We start from the raw sequence: 18,331 nt of genomic DNA, 5'->3' as shown, positions 1-18,331 counted from the left end.
CCCATAAAACCAAAAAGCCCAAAAGAACTAAGGCATATATTCGTTGTCAAAAAACAAATCTGGCCACGATCTGATCACTAACATAGTCCTGAAAACCTTCATAAATAACACAATCAAAACTATCCACTAGGTCCTAGGAAATTAAAAACTGTCATTGTTAGACCTTTGCAATTACTCATGTTTAAATTAAATCTTATATCATTGCCATGAATAACAAATTATTTATTGAACTGGTATACATAATAAAATAAGAAATTTTAGGTACTGATGGTTGTTCATTAAACAAAAATTGCCCCATGTTTCTGTATTAAAAAAAAGAACTTTCATTTACACGAAACACTAAGGTGATTTCTATATTTTTGTTATTTATAAGTTTTACTCGTCTTTGTTTTTTTCAGGAACTGGAACTGTGATATATCTATATACTTACCTTAATTTACGATATATTCAAATACGTGTTTATATCATTTTGTTTGTGAAGATTGACTTGTCCAATATCCTTAATCTGTGATTTACTGGATGGAAATAAATATTATATTATATTATTAAGGTCCATCGCTAATACCATTAGTCAATGCTAATACGCTTTAATTTCTTATAGAGATATGTTTTATGTAAAAGTACTATAGCTTCTGATTTATATTGAAAAAAAACATAAACAAAACCCTTTTTTTGAATTAATATAAAAAATAACATATTTCCGGGTCAAAATTTTGGAAGAAATTTTTATGGGGTCATAATGATAAAAAGAAGCGATTGACGAAAAAAACTTCCCTAGGAATTATTTCATTAATCGCACAATTTTATAGGTATTGTAGAAAGATCGCCACACCGCAAGCGTCTCACTCTACCGCGTTACAGTATACGCGCCGAAATGAGATGACCTGAAATCATTTAACTGCGTCTGCTACGAAAATGCTACCGTCTTTTTAAATTTTTGCACACATTTTAATACAACTTTTAATCTGATACTCTATCACGTGATTTTGAGTGATTTTCGACGTCTTTAGTTGCGTCTGCCTTAAAAATGCTACAATTACTGCCTTCTTCTCCTTTCTTTTCAGATAAGGACGCGCGAAACGGAATCCACCACCATCACCCACATTACGACGACCCGCAACGCACCAAGAAGGACACGAGCTGATACCTGCACAATATATATAGCATAAACATATATAATAATCATTGTTGCATTGTACTACTAACCAAGAGCTGAAGGGGACACAAGTTCTGAGCAGTCCGCCATTTATTCACCACTAACCCCATTATTGTATCATACCCATAAATTGTAAATAAACGTGTATTGATTGATTGATACACGGTCCTATTGACTGAATGTCAAGAATGCTTTTAACGTAGCGGATTGAAAACTCATTGTAAGAAAGTTAAAAAAAAATAGATAAATACCTGCTGAATGTATTAGAGGATTACATACGTAAAAGGACTAAGTATTAAGATTAATAAAAACACAACAGCGGAAGTGTTCCACAGAGGTTAGTTCTTGGACCGACCCTGTGAAAGATTATACGACAAAGGGCATAAAAATCGTGTGTTGTACGGACGACCTAGCCATACAGGCGCGTACACAAAGTGTTGGAAAACTCAACAAGAACAAGAAATTCTCTTATTTTCTTACACTTCCATTCTATCACCCTTTACAAATTTCATTGTCTTCAATTTTTCGACATTTCCATTCCTTTTCTTTTCCAGTACCGTTCCAATCTCCCCATCATTTCCTTTGTTACCAATAATACTGTCATCTGGGTAGGCCAGGCGGGATCATATCTTATTCCTTCTTCTCATCACAATTCCTCCACTTACCCTGTTTTAATATTTTCTCCATATCCCTTATGTAGAAAGTAAATAAGGTTCGACTAAGTGAGCATGAGCATCTCTGTCTCAATCTTGATTGTTCAGTACACTTCAGACTATTTACTTGATTCTGTTCTTTAAATTTCTGTCTATTTTTCCATCCTCCCATAATTTCCTATACTTTTTCCCTTTATACTCTGTCAAACGCTGCCCTTACATCCGTGAAAAACAATCACCATTGAGCTCTTTCTTTTCAATTCCTTTTCCGTCACTCTGTATAATAGATATATACAGTCGATCCGTTCCCCTCCATTCTCTAAAGCCCAATGGTGTTTTCTCAAACATCCCATTCTCTGTGTAATCTTGCATTCCATACAATTACGTAGATTCTATACGCCATCGTGCTTCTCCTATAATTTTCCATACAGTCCTTATCATCTCATCTATTATCGGCACTATTACCCTTTCTTTACATTTTTCCAGTAGTCATCAGCTTCTCCTTAATACTATCTGCAGAGCAAATTTCGTCCCTCCCTGCCGCCTCTTTTCAGTTTTTCTTCAGTTTATATTGTTAGTCCATATCTTCTCTTGATATCTCATCTCCTTCCCCCTTCCTCTATAGTACCTTCATAAAGTGCTGGTTCCAGTCCTCTATTCGTATTTCTCTCCCACTAAATGTCTTTTCCTCTGTTTATCATCTTCCAGAAGTTGAACTTAGATGGATGACAAGAGAATAAACAGTAATTGTAATATTGAAATTTTATTTCTCTTTACATTAATTATCACAAAAAGTGGTTGAGGAATAACAATAAAAGCTTTTTAAACTGTAGGATAACGTACAAGTTCATAAAAAGATGGGTACAGCACCAGCGCCTCTCACAACCCATGTAAATTCAATGATTTACAAATTTTTATAAATATAAATATCTGGGTCACCTTAAGTGATCACAAGATGACGTGCAATTCTGCAAGCAACAACAAGTACATCTCATTTGTATAGACAAATGAAAAGTCCCCTGAATTAAAGATGCTGTACCTAAATGAGGTGCTAAACCAACGATCAGTTTAATCGCAGGTTAACGAGTTTTACTTACTTTTAAGTAACTACATACCTATTGGCAGGTAACAGTAATTGCTCTTAAATATTATAATAAATTATTTGGACAACATACACAAAATTTAAATACTCAAAAAGTCAAATAACTAATAACATTGCAAAATAGGTTGAATTATATATCACATGTACTTTGAAATATAGGTAATCATTTTTTGCTTTTTTTAAATTCAAGTAGCGAACTCTCATACGATAGAGTGGACGGTAAAGTAAAAGATTAGAAACAAAAATGCACTCGCTTACTTAATGCTTGTCTGGGTGGTAAAAAACTATAACCTGAAACTATGGTCTCCAAACCTTTCTGCAGAAGTAACAAAAAGCGAAGTCTACCACAAACAATTTGAGTGACTAGTGATATAGGTACAGTGTATATCAGCCAAACGGTTGGAAAGTCGGAAATTGGCCATTGCTACATGACACACCCCTGGTTTAAAAAAATGCCCAACTAAAAATACCAATGGATGTGCCCAAACGGTTTTTGAATCCCCCCCCCCCTGTTATTTAAAATTTAATTAATTTCATTTCGCTGATACACACTAAAATGCATTTATTGTCAATATAGTTACAATGTAGGCAGAAACAATGGACATCGTCCCACAGTGGTGGTTTCTCAATAAGTCCACATGCATTCCCAAAAATCGTTTTAAAATAACGAAAACAATAACAATTCTATTATGTATTTAACATTCTTGCACGTTCGTATCTCGCAATAAAAATAGTTCACTTATCTTACCTGAAATGCCAAACCTAACGGGTACACTGACACACCGCTGAACGTGTATTAAGAATTATTCCCATTCCGCCTTCCCGTGCAGTGCACAATTAGCTACGATCTCTGATTCGTTTAAACGCTACGTCGCCTTTCCCCGTGCGCCCTGCGAAGGTCCAAGTTGTAAAGTATAGCAAGAGCACACTCTCATTGTGAACAGTATTCGCCGGGCTACATAACGTTGCGACGTTACCGTTCATTATTTAAAGATAATTATTAAATTTAATTTACTAAAATTAGAAGATCAAATTAAAATAAAAAATGCGGGTCGCCCAAAACCGAGTTTGGAAATATCGAAAATCAATAAAGGAAGTCGGGATTATAAACGATCGTTTAAAATAGACATGTATGAAAAAACTGACTGGTTATGCAGTTGTAACTTTAACAATAGTCTGTATTGATTTCCGTGTTTGTTGTTTGGTGATGAGCTCGGTGATGAGGCATCAGAATCGACAAAAAATGGCGTTACAGACTTAGTGCATTTATCCGAAAAAATTAAAAAATATAAATTTTCAAAAGCACATCATATATCTGTTAATTGAGATTTAATTTATTAGGTAAGCAAGATATACGGCAACAGTTAAATAGTGCATATCGTTTTGAGTATCGAAAAACGTAATGAGGAAGTAAAAAAGAACAGGTATGTTTTATCCAAAATTATAGACCGTAGATATAAAATTTTGTGGTGCTTTGGAACTTGCTCTCCGCAGCCATAAACCCTGGAGTATTTAGAAGTCTCATCAATAAGCTTTTTTATGCCATTTAATAGGTCCAAAAAACTTCGTGTTGCGGTGACACTCAAAAAATTTTCGCCTCCAGCGTTTTGCCCGTGGCCCCATTTTTCCCCCTTTTTTTAAATTGTGCACCCCCAAGACACACCACAACGCGCCGCCACTGTCGTCCCACTACAATCCAGTTTGCACCCATGCGCCTTTGGATTACTGAGTACGTTGAAACTATATATTAATAGTTGCAAAAACACAAAAGGCGAAATTAAAAAGGCTTCAATTTCAATTTTTAGGGATAGGAAACTCTACACCATGGTCTAAGAATCCAGTCAGTTCCACATATGCCTTCTGAAAAGGGAAAAAACACTCAAGTGCCATTCGTGAAAATACACCCAAATTACCACTTACATACGTTTAAGCCTAAAAGTAGCAGGCCGTATTCAAACCTGGCCACCACAAAACAATGGCATTAACCTACCATTATTAAAATAATCATTAATGCAATGAAGGTTAAAGCCCAAATCGATTGATTGGACAAATGAGGAATCGAGGATAGAACCAATGAGTTTTGATGTACTCTATTTTACGTAATCCTAATTTATTAATTAATTTTACTGACATAAATCATCTTGCTTGATGTTCTGGAGGGAACCGGCAAGGTCGACACCAGACAACGTAATGGAGCTAGCACTCAAAAATAGCTCGATATGGAAAACACCAGTACAGTTAATAGAATAATAAAAGAGAAAGAACTGGACGAAAGAAAATTAGGAGGATGATACAAAATAAACGGCCTTTACTAGAAGAAAGAAGTGGAAAACGGTTCCTGCAAGTAAACATGCTAGGCCAAGGAGTGGTTTTAGTGGCTTTACCAACCTAGATCAGAAGGAGAGTCGCACACTACCTTGCGCTGATAAATCTAAGGAGCCTGAGACATCCTGTATACTTTATGAAATGAGCACACGAGTGAATGATCTTGAAAAAGAGAGCACCAAGTTCCAGCTTACTTTAACTATTGATAAAGCCTTGGAAAATTAAAACAATTACCAGTGAGTTTACAAAATACAAAATCAGTCAAAAAACAAAATTGCCTAAATGGCGTCGATGGTAATAACTTATTTTAAACGTGCCTGTCAATGGTACCAAAATAAGTAAACTGTTACTGGGTCACTGTGGCTCACTGAAATCAAATTTATGCCTAAGTTATTTTTAATATTTTCAAAGAGAACATTGAGTTTTTATTACTACTGTGCCGTGACACATCAATTATTGTGAAAGGTTTGGAGAAAAGTTTCCAACTACCTCTTCTCCTATTAGTAAGACAATGAGAGCAAGGATTTGGTTGCGGGAAATCTATAGTGATACCAATAATATCGAAAAGAGACACTGAAGAGTAAAAAATCAGAATGATTAGCGTACCCTTAGTTAACATTCAATTGGTGTTAATAAAAACGCTACGATTACCAAAAGTAGAAAAAACATCGGTATAAATTGCTAAATGGTCAATTACACTTATCTAAATACGTGCCGCACTATTGAAATAATGAAAGAATAAAGCTTGCAGCGCTGCAACAATCGCAATGGTAACTAGTATTTCTGTACAATTACTCCTTTTGCTTTGAGTACGATTTTCTTCATGCATCTTTGTGAGATTACGTTGTAATACGTTAATTTTTTCGCCATGCTCTTGCAAACTCTGTTCCAGATCGTAGATGGCGAGCATAATACTAAGAAATATGCGCATCAGTAACTGACGGAATACAATTTGGATTACCTGGAATTTGTCGCAGTAAACGGAGAAGTCTTTTTAACTGAGTGCGCCGAATCTGAATGAAATTCCTCAGAGGTGGTGGCGCTGTCGTTTATATCTGCATCTGACGATATCTGCTTGGTAGCAACTTTTCTTTTACTTGACTTTGTGGTTGCTACACGAGGTTCATTCTAGAGAAGCAAACATTGTAAATTACACAACTGCGGAACTTATTTTTTAAGCAAAGAAAACGTTAGGATTGGACAATATCAACTTTTAATTAGGTACTTCACCGTTCTTCTGTAACATTGACGCTTGGGACTACTTTCTTAGTTATCACAATCATTCAAGTTTTTTTGCCTTTATTTTTGAGTGGGCGGAGTTTCAGCTTAAGCTGCTTTTAACACACGGCCAAAGAGTCAGGACTTTTAGTGAAACAGCATCACTAACACAAGATATTTGAGGAGACTATTGCTAACTATAGTGGAGGGCGTATTGAAGTGGTGAAGTTTTGACTAAGCAATAATGGGGGAGCATGGAGAGAAATTTACCGGCGGTAACTCTACGCTGATTATACTAGCCGTTCGAATAATGGGTGCAGGATGTTTGGTTTTCGTTTGTATAATATAGTCATGCTCATACTGATAGAGATCATTGCGAGGATCCCAAGGTCGCAAATCTGAATGCTTATAAACCCATTGCCCATTCTTCAGGTCTTGCTGAAAATGCTTCGGAAACCAATCTTCACATTTCACCTTGCGCTCCTTAGAGCAAGCTGAAAGGTCGCTACTATAAATATGAAAAATATTACTAGAATAGTACCTCGCTGCACTTCTTCTAAAGATGTTTTTTCCTCAGTCGCTGTATTCATATCATCGCATAGAATGGCGGCAGATACATGTTGCCAAAGTTTTTCGGATTCAAATTCTCCTTGATGCTCAATCGATACAGTTAAACGTTTCAATCGCATTTTTCTAATCGTATTGGTGGGATTCCACAAAATTTGCTCCTCCTACAAATAATCTGTAAATACAGACTGCTTGCCAAACACTTCTACTACCCCAGTCCGCCTGTCTTTGATTTTTATGACACCATCCCAATACCCATCCAGTGTTGCGAGTGTCTCTTTTCCTAATTTCAGACGACCGGAGATACAGTTAATTTGGTCAACGCCCCCCAGAAACGGCTATAAATAAAGTTTTAAATATTTGTAGAGCCGTTGGTCGAGTACATCTGTAAGTTCTGGTTAGTTTTTGCTCCCTTCTTTCTGAATGAGTTTTTTACTTAAAACATTGTAAAATACACGTAGGTACAGCACTTGTTCAACAAACAATTATGTACCAATGGTGTATTTTACTACCAAAGAGTAACCATAGCAGAGAATACTTTCAATTCAATCTGCTATAAACTCCACTAAACGTAAAAGTACGAGTATACGCCACAATTTGTGGTATCATTATCCAATTAGGAAACATTACTGTGGATCCATGAAACAACGGCTGGGAAAAAATAACTACATATCACACATCCAGAAGCGCACGAACTTTAAACAAAGAAAAACCCTAAAATAGAAGTACATAACGTACATCGGATTGTTGATATGGTGTTAGTTTAATTAAGGCGAATAGTTCCCATTCTCTCCACCGCTTGATTGCTCACAAATAGTAACACAGATTTTGAATGAATAGAAAATATTATGGCAATATTTGTATACATTTTTGGGGAAATGCTATTTGCAGCTTTATTTAGGTGTATTTCCAACTATGAGCCCACTTTGACCTTGGGAGCTGCGCACGCATCAAGTTCAAGGGCATTCGATTCGGTTCTGCTTTTCACCGGAAACAGATTTGTTTATCAGAAACAGGTTGGTTGAGCGATTTTTGGGTAGAACGACGGAAACAGGTTGGTTGAGCAGAAACGAGTCTTTATCAAAAATAGGTCTGCTCAGTAGAAATAGGTCAGTTTAACATAATCAGGTTAGTTTAAACTACCTCTTTCTGATCAACAGACCTGTACTGAGTTTATCTAGTGTTTCACAAACCTTTTTTTGAACATCTTTCAGGTTTTATCAGAGACAATTTACAAATAACGTCATCGATAAAAAGTATGAAGAGGATGGGGCCCAAGACGCATCCTTGAGGTACTCCCACATTAACAATGAATGATCTACAGTACCGAAACCTCTTGCTAAGACCACAAAATATAGCAATATTATTTTTAAATTATTAATTAAGTCAGACTCAAAACTGTTCTACAAGGCACAATACACAAAAGTCTCCCAACACAATATGACAACGCTCAATAATTGTTTGGATAAGGGTGGAAGGTGCAATCATAAGAAAAAGAAAAATCTTAACTGTGGGTACAATCTCGACGTCAGGACTATTACCTAAAACAAATCAAAAGAGAAAGGAAATCCACCCATCTAACCTGCGTAACTCGGTGATTAAATAATGACTGCCCGAGGGGCCAACTTTACAACAACAAAAAAAAGTCAATTACTAAAGACACTATTAACTAATTTGTACAATTAGACCCATAGAATTAACGACACTTCCGCTTCACATTCTTGTTGAAAGTCTCAGGAAAGAAATGAAAATTGGGGATTTGCGCGCTCCGACACGAAAAGAATCCGGAAGAGGGCGTTAGTTAAACTCTAATTATGCCCACTTAGATGCTACGGGGGTTCTCCCACGAGTAATAAACAACAATTTATCACCCCTTTAACAAGCCCAAACAGAGTCTAGGGTTCTCACCTACCATCACCGTATTCAAACAAACTCGTCACAAAACTTTACATTAAGTTATTCTTCTTCCTATATTTTATATTCAAAGACGTCACTTAGTGGATGAAGTTTGGATATTTTCTATGTAGCTCAAACACGATTCAAATACATAAAATACTGCTTCGGATAAATCAGTTTCGTTCTAAGGTTAAAAAGCCCCCTATAACATTTTTAAGAACTATCTTGACACGAAACAACTCTTTTGCATATACGCTGGCTACCTAGTGTAGTGTGATACTTGGTGATTATTTCCCCTGCTCTATTGCAAATAGAATGGTGGAATGCAAAAAATATGAGTTTTCAAAAATATGTGGCTTTCATTAATAAAGGACGTGTGAATTAGAATATGTGAACATACCTCCGACTACAAACCCACCTCTCATTAAGTGAGCCACTAAAACATCAGAACTTACTAGTTTGCCCCCGCCGAGATAACAAATAAGTTGGTTCACCTTTAATTTAAATTCGAGTTCGGTGCGATATCCTGTCTTCTCACATTCAACGTACACCTTTCCGCCGAGCTCCATACTTAATGTACCCATTAGTATACCTTTACAATGAGCGTAAGGAATTGTCAATGTATAGTTTTCGCCCCTAGGCAATAGTGTCAACACGGCAACACCATCCAATATGGCCGAAGTAGAATTGCCATAAAACTTAGACTTTGCTAGTATTGAAGCGCTTATTGCGAAACCTTCCTGGCGATTAGTTACATAGAACGCAGATACCTGCAATATCAACTTGTGAAATATTCTCACAAGCAGCATGGTAACAAATTAAATGGCAAAAAGTAAGAACTTACAGGAGGGTGATGTGACACCTGTTCCGCTATATAAAACGTTTTTGTGCCATTAGGATGCAGCCAACAACAACGAAAAGTCTCTCCCAAAATAGGATTGTAAGGTTTTTTTAATCCTTTCGGTTTTTTATAAAAACCGGAAAGGTACCATTTTACGACACTTTTCATCCTTGTAAACGCGTCATCCTCTTGAACTGCACTATAATAAACAAGGGAGGTTATTTACCAACCAATTAAATTGTCAATGTACTCACTTTGAGAGAATATCTACATGATAATAGGAGTCTGAGAGTTTGTCAAGGAAAGATCGCGGCTCTAGTATAAAGGTAGGCAAAACAACTTTACTGAGATCCATTCCAGGCCTAACCTGCTTTACTAAGTACCAAATCAGGGATTTGTGCTCATCGGCCAATTCCTCCACTTGTTCCCCTGCCTTAGGCGTACACGGATGTTAACTTAGAAAACTTATAATTTCACATCCTTACATCTCCAAACTCTTCCTCTTCAATAAGTACATACGGAGTTTCAGGAGGATCCTCGTCAATTTCTTCTTCTTTAACTGAGATTTCCGATTCGGTATCACTCATCTCTCCGTCTCCCGTGCTTAACTGAGCCCCATTATCGGGTTGACTAGCATCGTCGAGATCTAACACAAATTAATTAAGACCAACTAACCATCTTATTGTAACTTACCATGTACAAAATGTTTCTCGTAATCCGCTTCGGACCACTGTGTTTCATGACTAGTACTACCACACGTCGATTTCGTACTAATCGAACGTATCAAGGCAGAATCACTGCGAAGCGATATTTCTAAGGCATCCAACCAACACATTCCCGAAGCTTGCGAGGGTGCACGAAAAATAGAATACGAATTCGGCAATGGTTGTACAACAGCACCTACAAGAAGAAATTGTGGTATAATACGCAAAAGTTAATTCATTACCAATAGTTTCATTTTCTGGTCCTCTAGGGGCCCAAATTGTCTGATCCAATGGGTTATATAGTTTAAAACAGAATCCATCTTTTTTACTCGGCCGTTCGATTACTTTACAAGAATTTAAAAGGATCGTTCCTACCCAATGATTACTCTGAAAAAAAAATGCAATTCAGAATATAACCGTTCCTGAGGGACGTACATCAACAAGGACTTGATGACATACAACCTACCTTACATTTTGGACTTTTATATAGCAGCAAAAGTCCAGGTTTGAGCACACACCACAACTTGGTCCATGATTTAAGTGATCCCCTAATCTTTAACCAATCTGCTAAAACAACCACCGAAGGATCCTTCAAAGAATTTAACAACTCATTGGCCACTCTCTTCTTTTCTCTCCGATAATTTTTCCTCTGCGCTTTGTAAGATTCCTTTCGAGTCAATTTTGGATCGGGCGACTAAAGATTTAATGAGAGAAAATTAAAATAAAACTTTGATATGTACTAAAGTAATGTAATGCAACCTTAAAACTGTTCTGAGTGGCCAAATAAAGTAAGATGTTTTTTTACAGAAAATGCTGGAAATTATTTTTACGATTACCAATTCCAAAACAAAAACCGAAATCCCTTACATTTTAACCACTGATATATTTACATTTTTGGAGAAGCGGGCCAAAATCTATACCTCCGTTCTAAAACGTCGCCATCTGGAGGCTACGAATAAACCTAAATTAACAACATAAATTTCTAGTACGCAAACTTTCAAATAAAAGCCTTATTATTATTATTTGTGGAAATTCTATTGTATATTTTACATTGCTAGTATCTATAGAAAATAGTACGTAAAATTTGTCATAAAAAATGATACAAAAAAACCCCCAAGATTAGCATAACCATAACAAAAACTACAAAAAATATTTGTTATTTAATTAGAGAGATGTCGAGGGAGATGTAGTTTGCACTTAAACAACACAAATAAAAAATAAATAAATAAATATTTTGCCATCCTTATATTCCTTTGACTGATTTAACTTATCGAAACACCACCAGAAAGAAAATCATATCAAAGAAATAAGTATCGTTGACTTTGCAGATTTCTAAAATACTTACCCTGAAATGGCGCACCAAACAAAAAGGGTAAACGGAGGTGAGATCGCAAGTTAGGTGAGATAGGAAATTGTCATAATCACCGACATTATTCCATGGCATTAGTAGTACTGCAGTGCCATCACGTGAAATCAGTTATCTGTGGTGCATGCAAGAGAATGTTCATTTGTCTTTGTCAATTAATTATCTGTGTGCCCATTGTGCGACACGGATAGATTTTTCACGCCGGAGCTTATAACTATTCGTGCACATTCATGTCAGATGTGAATGTAAATGTGTCTAGTTAATTCTTTGGAATTTTCGGAATTTGATAGAGGCTATTGAGTTTCCAAAAGGGATTTTGGGATTTTTCATTGTGACAGGAGGCGGACGTCGACGAAGAAAATAATTACAATTTTGTGGGTGGCGTGGTGACCGCATGCCATTGCGAAGGTACAGATACGAACAATGCTATTTCATTTGACTACTAATGAGGTCTGCAGGAATGATTGCAGGTAATTTAAGAATACAACTGAAAATATGTCGATATCTTCTGGCCCTCGGGAAATTGATGAGCAATTAGTGCGTGCCTAAGGCTGAAAAGTTTGGAGACCCCTGGTCTCAGACATCTCACAAAAATAATCATGTTCTGCCTGGTTGAGAATTGTCCCGGAGGATACATCATACGAGTATAAAGCAGAACTTTTTTTAGTATTATATTTATGGGTCTTGGTTGACATTTTTGCAAGGGATTTTACCCAATAGCAGACCCGAAACCACCAATATTGCACGTGAAACGGAAAAACGAACTTCCTTGTTCAACAAGAACCAAATCGTATTGTCTTCTTTATAAATAAACGACATCAACTTACCAATCCTGCCGTATAAAAAAAAATAAATGTAGGTACTACTTACTTCAGGAGATGCTTCGCTAAGTTGATATTAAATACCCGAAACATCACATTTCGAAAACAATTACAGTACAACATTACTTACATTTATAATCCTGAAGTTATAAAATTCGAAAGTGGCACTTGGTGAGTGCTGACAGAAGTGACTACTTCTTTCTCTGTCGAACTCCTTCGCTCCCTTCTTTTTGCCACGATGCATTATAGATAAAAGAAACGCGCGCGATTGGGTTCGAACCCGCTTCATCGACGATTTTAATGCCATAATTTCTATTAAATGCCGAGTTCGCCTTCGGTTCGCGCGGCGCTACTTGAACGGTGACAGATGAGATGATTTTACTCCCGTGCAAAACACACAATGGACATATGTGCATTAAAAAGTTTATTTTTATAACTAATTCAAGGCAAAAGCGACAAATTTCTAATATAGTCGTCACTTTTTAAGTTATCTGATCGCTAAGGCGATGTACACCAAAGTGAAAAATTTCCAGCATTTTATCTTTTGGCACTCGAAAGGACTAGCTTTATTACATTTTCAGATATAGTTGCCTGGTTTTATTTGGTCACTCAGTCCACCATGAAAATGTCGGCAGTCGTTATGTCATATAATGTCAGATTATCTTTTTGCTCAGTGATGATGATGTGATAAATGTTTCATTTTGTAAAGGTGGATATTGCTAACGCTTCGTCCCCCACTTTGCATTCAAATCTCCTTTCACTCTATCTTATATGAGGCAAAGAAAACAAGAAATCTTTAAAAATGTATTAAATAAAAAGTAAACAAAGTAAGTCAAAGTAAACATCTCTCAAATACAAACGTTCCACAAGACCTTAGAGCCTTCTAACAAAGAACATTTTTCTATGCCTGCGACTTCAAGCAACTCTCAACAGTAACTAACGAATATAGGCCAGTCGGAAGCAACATTTCAGTGTGGATAATTAAGCTCAATCAATAATATCTTTTGTTCAAACAGCCCCCTTTCTTAAAGTAAAACTGGCTCGGATATCCACTTCCATATCAGACCACAAAGATTGATATAATTCATTTAACTTTTCAATCACAATAAAATGCACTCATTATTGCATATATTTGGCGCGTTTTGTTCATAACTAATTGCAAATTGTTATTCTGGTTTGCATTGTGTTGAGGTGTTAAGACCATATTATCAAATCACGAAATCGCACGCCTACTTTATCAACTACTACTGGCACAGATTTAAACACTACAGATAGCTCATGACATAGTTGCGCCGCTAGTGTGCGTTTCAGTAACTATTATTTTCCCAGGTATAGTTTGTGTCATTCCTTATCAAAATGGCATCTTTATATTGATAGTGGCAATTCGAAAAAAACAACCCCTAATTTAAAACTATATACGTACAGATTTCCTTTTAAAGATAACAAAGGTGTCATACATCCCAGGTAAAAACTTTAGATATTTGCACATTTGTAGTTTGATTTAGTCCTAATACAAATCTGAGAAGGACCAACTGGGACCTCTCTGGGATCAATCTCAAGAACTGTCCCGCAGGAGTCAATAACTCGGCGGAACTGGAAGTCATGAAATCAAACCTTCGCATGACTGTTAAAGGTGCCTTGAGGCAAACTGCCCCGCAAAAGAAAGGAGAACCTAAAAAAAAAGCACTGAAAGAGTTTATAAAGCGCCGAGTAGCTTAGAAAAATACCTCTAATAAGGGCGGGAAAGCGAATTGTAAATTATCCTTACACTATTTCTAAATATATAACGCATTCTGGTTCCTTCCTAGGGCTAAAAGTTTCCTCGGTTGTTTCAGAGATTCACACGTAAAGTCTTGTCGACATCTATCATTGTCGCTTTTTAAGTACCTTCTTCCAACACTACATTTTTGAGATATTCATATTTAAAATTCTGTAGATATTTTGGGATAAACGGAAACGTAAAAACACGCCAAAAATTGATTATAGCTTTTTAAATACAAGGTGTCCCAGGAGGAATGGGTAATATTTTGGGAAATTAAAGTAGAGGTTATTTGAAGACAAAAACGCTAATAAACTATATTTTTATTCTCAACTGTTTCGAAGCAGTTGGCTAGAGACAAATGATTTTAGTCATAGTCGAGTTTATTAGTTTTTGTCTTAAAATAACCTATACTTTAAATTTCCCAAAATATTGCCCATTCCTCCTAGGACACCCTGTATACTTTGTGAAAAATCTTAAAAATGTTTGTGCAAATCCAAAATTCCAACTAAATTGTTTCTTGGATATATTTTTCTTATGGAAATAGTAGCAGACAGCTAAAATTCCGAATATAATATCACCAAAATGTTTAGCATACCTTCAATAATAAAAAATGGGCTTTTTGACGTCCCGCAAAGATTGATCAGACCTTTGCTTAACATATGGTTTCTTTATTATTTTGTTCCACGCAGCAAGTATGTGGAACAAAACAGGAAGACCCAGGTATAAATTTTTCCTATGCCACTTGACCAAAAAGTTACAGGGAAAAACCAATATTTTACCTGTTGTACCCCTATCAAACATTGACTTTTGTTTGGAAGGCACTTGAAATTGAGAATTGAAACTGGAATGCCATTGTTAATCAATATCAGATGTTGTTTAGATTCCTGAAGATACAAAATTGCCAAAATCATAAATAGAGACGCCCAGTTTTTGTTTTTACCTTTATGTGAAATTTGATGATAAGAAATGTTCACTAGCTCATGGAAGTGATGTACTTTGTTTCGAACACCTATCATGTGTTTCAAAGCAAAAGCCCCCTACAGCCTCATCAAGGAACTAAATAAATATGTACTTGATAACTCTTCCATTTAAATGTCTTATCTAGTGTAGTATTATCTTGAGGAACATAAGACAAATCGTATGCAATTACTTGAGCTTAAACAAGGGTACCTAAATTCAAAAAAACCTATAGGCCTCATATATCATTCAATAATAAACAATTGATCAAAGATGTGGATCGGTTAACCTACACATACTAGCCCCAAACAATGTTTTGACTCGTTTTCATTTGACATGTACGTATGCTCAAAACATGATGTGTTAATGTGAGTTACTACTGCCACATTTCATTTAAATGAAAATTGATGAAGTACAAAAAGAGGCATGCAAAACGGCACAAGTAGGTATGGAAGTTGTTTTCGCAATGGAAAATTCATAGTGCCAAAACTACATCGTGATTAAAACGTGTTCACTAATAAGACTAAAAGTTAACGTTGAGAAGTGCTGGGCAAAAATTTAAGTAAAAATATATGCGATGCATGCCACATTACACTTGTCGACCACTCGAATACAATATGCCACCACCACGTTGTGCAAGCTTTCTTTGTTTCAATGTACTCAATAGGAAACGATTGTTTCCGCAATTAATTCAAACATCTAAAACGAAATACATTCTTTTACCATAAAACATCAATACAAATGACATAAGAACTTAAGGGACTGACAGTAAGCCCTTTTAGCTCTTATATTCCACTACAAATAAACAATGAAGCGTTACAGAAACAATTACCTTGTCGGACGAAGTATTATCAACTTTTTCACCGAAACTAGGTCCACCTAAAACATGAATCTAAATTGAAACAATCTATTCGAATGACAAATCGAAACCTGGCGAAGCTGGACCTGGACTGCTAGTAAGAGGGAGTGAATCGTTTGAAGGCAATTTCGGTAGCATTTGTAGTACAGTGGCACGCTGCTTTCGATCATCTCCCTTAAATGACTTCTGGGTAGCACTGGAATTCAAATCATCGGTGGAGGATTGAGATCCATGTATTATTGGCATGTTCATATAAATAATTCATAAAATCGAAACACTTAACGATTAGCGGTTTTCGAGTGACATTTCTGTGCTTGAAGGTGGCAAGTAACGTGAAACATTTTTTGCTAAAAAAATTGCAAACGAAAGTGTAATTCCATTAGTTTGTGCTTTGATTACGAGGTACAAAAGCAAGACGTGCGTTCATAACATAACAGAGATTTTCAGCAGTGACAGCGTATCGTTGGTAAGAAAGAGCGCTAACGTACCGATTGGAAACACGATATGTACACAGTGTGTCAACACGCATATGTTCTCCAGGGGACCGCTTGCGCATTCGTCGCTGGAAACCGGGTCAGGGACGTGTGGTCGCGTAGTGTTTAGTTATAGCTGTGCTCCTGTTTTTTTCACTTTCCCCGTTCTTCGAACTCTCTGGCCCTCAACACTCGACACATGACAGAGATCGCTGCTGTGGTCATCAACCTCCTCTTGCTCGCCCTGGCACCCCCAACATATATTGGGCATGTCCGTAGGCAGCCCCGCGTAGCGTCTCCTGATTTTCTCGCAAGTTACCGTAACGTGCGGTATGAGGAAAAGATTTTTATCGATCCATACCCCAAGGACGATCCTTCGGTTCTATAGGTACCTGCCCCATCACTTCCAAGGTAGTCGCGGTTATCCTCCTCTTCCCAGTCATTTTGGCGCGTTTGGTTTTCCTGGGGATCAGTGTCAGCTTGACAAGCATAACAAGGGATACGAGATAGGAACCTCCCAAATGGCTACAATGTTACGTTATACCCTCGTAAGTAAGTCTGGAAGAAGAGCGTATCACCAGGGGTGTACAGGTGGGTCGACGAAATTACCCAGCAACGTAAAAAAAGGCCCGCATTGCGTATAAGGAGGAGATTCCAACGCAGTTATGAACAAGAATGTGTGCGGCAGAGCAGACGACTGTGGAAAGAAAAAGAAACGAGTCGAAGCACCTGATGGGCGCTAGTATAAGAGGAGGTTGTGGGACAACCTGGACAATGACGTCTGGGGGAAGGCCGGACCGGATAGTGGCGGAGTAAGATTAAGGCAAGAACGGCGGTGGTGTTCGACGCTTTGCCTATATCCACGACCGTCTGAGGCCGCTCTTGATGGTGAGCAACCAAATAGAGTGAGAACCGAAGATGTAGTGAAGGTTGATGAAATAGTAGCTGCCGCCAACGAACTGTCGGTAAATGAAGCATGGGGCCCGGACATCTTTGCGGAGATGGTTAACCTAGGCTCAGATCCACCCTAGATTTGGAAAATAGTCTCAGACCAGATTTTGGATACAGGAGTGTACCCAGAAAAATGGAAGTCAAGTAAGCTGGTCCTGGCGATGTGTTAAGGGAGCTGGAAATTCCGTAGGGCTTCTGGCAATCAGGGTAACAAGCGCGTATACGACGGTGGCGGGCAAAGATGATTTTGTGATCGCGGATGTTAGTCTCACTATACGTGGCCATCAAGGCTAATAAGGACTCGCGGGCCAGGGTAAAGTGGAAGCGATGGGGATGTGACAGCAGGAATGGAACAGGAGGCAGTGGTGAACGAAGCGGCTGATGCCCAAGATAGAAGATTGGCGCAATGAGGTGACGATGAGGCAACCCCGGATATATGACAATGGGCGGTAGCGAGCGAAGATTTAACTACGCTTCACGATTTACTCAACGAGAGAGATCAAGGGTAGGGGTGGAGGAACGGAAGAGAGAGAATAATAAGGCAGGCAATATAATACAAATTTACTTACATCCACCGCCAAGGCGCGCAAGCTGGAAGATATGTCCTAGGGCAGTACCCGGTTTGTGTAATTACAGTGTTTTAGTGGATACAAACCCACCCGCTATAAAGCCTAGCGGGA

At 37.4% G+C, this 18,331-nt stretch overlaps 1 protein-coding gene across 1 annotated transcript; it reads right to left on the bottom strand.

The window, feature by feature from the left end:
* Positions 1 to 3,353: 3,353 nt before the first annotated feature.
* LOC116165311 (oxysterol-binding protein-related protein 8) lies at positions 3,354 to 16,679 on the bottom strand. Its single transcript, XM_031479627.1, has 14 exons — positions 16,299 to 16,679; positions 16,201 to 16,247; positions 10,929 to 11,156; positions 10,705 to 10,849; positions 10,452 to 10,658; positions 10,244 to 10,404; positions 10,013 to 10,191; positions 9,762 to 9,957; positions 9,412 to 9,687; positions 7,234 to 7,359; positions 6,996 to 7,185; positions 6,725 to 6,948; positions 6,198 to 6,364; positions 3,354 to 6,150 (listed from the first exon to the last, which is right to left on the bottom strand). The coding sequence occupies exons 1-14, from the start codon at positions 16,477 to 16,479 to the stop codon at positions 5,940 to 5,942; spliced, it is 2,538 nt and encodes an 845-aa protein (XP_031335487.1). The 5' UTR covers positions 16,480 to 16,679; the 3' UTR covers positions 3,354 to 5,939.
* Positions 16,680 to 18,331: the final 1,652 nt, after the last annotated feature.

This window comes from Photinus pyralis, unplaced genomic scaffold (genome assembly GCF_008802855.1).
Source record: "Photinus pyralis isolate 1611_PpyrPB1 unplaced genomic scaffold, Ppyr1.3 Ppyr1.4_LG3a, whole genome shotgun sequence".
Lineage (NCBI taxonomy): Eukaryota > Metazoa > Arthropoda > Insecta > Coleoptera > Lampyridae > Photinus > Photinus pyralis.
The sequence above is the reverse complement of the archived record's forward strand: the minus strand, read 5'-3'. Positions and strand labels throughout refer to the sequence as shown.

Excerpts from the sequence above, each read along its gene's own strand:
- LOC116165311 (XM_031479627.1), bottom strand. The coding sequence starts at position 16,479 with ATGAACATGCCAATAATACATGGATCTCAATCCTCCACCGATGATTTG. Across the intron at positions 10,850-10,928 it reads ATAAAAGTCCAAAATGTAAG|AGTAATCATTGGGTAGGAAC; the intron begins GTAGGTTGTATG and ends TTTTTTTTTCAG. Across the intron at positions 6,949-6,995 it reads TTTAGAAGAAGTGCAGCGAG|CTTGCTCTAAGGAGCGCAAG; the intron begins GTACTATTCTAG and ends GCGACCTTTCAG.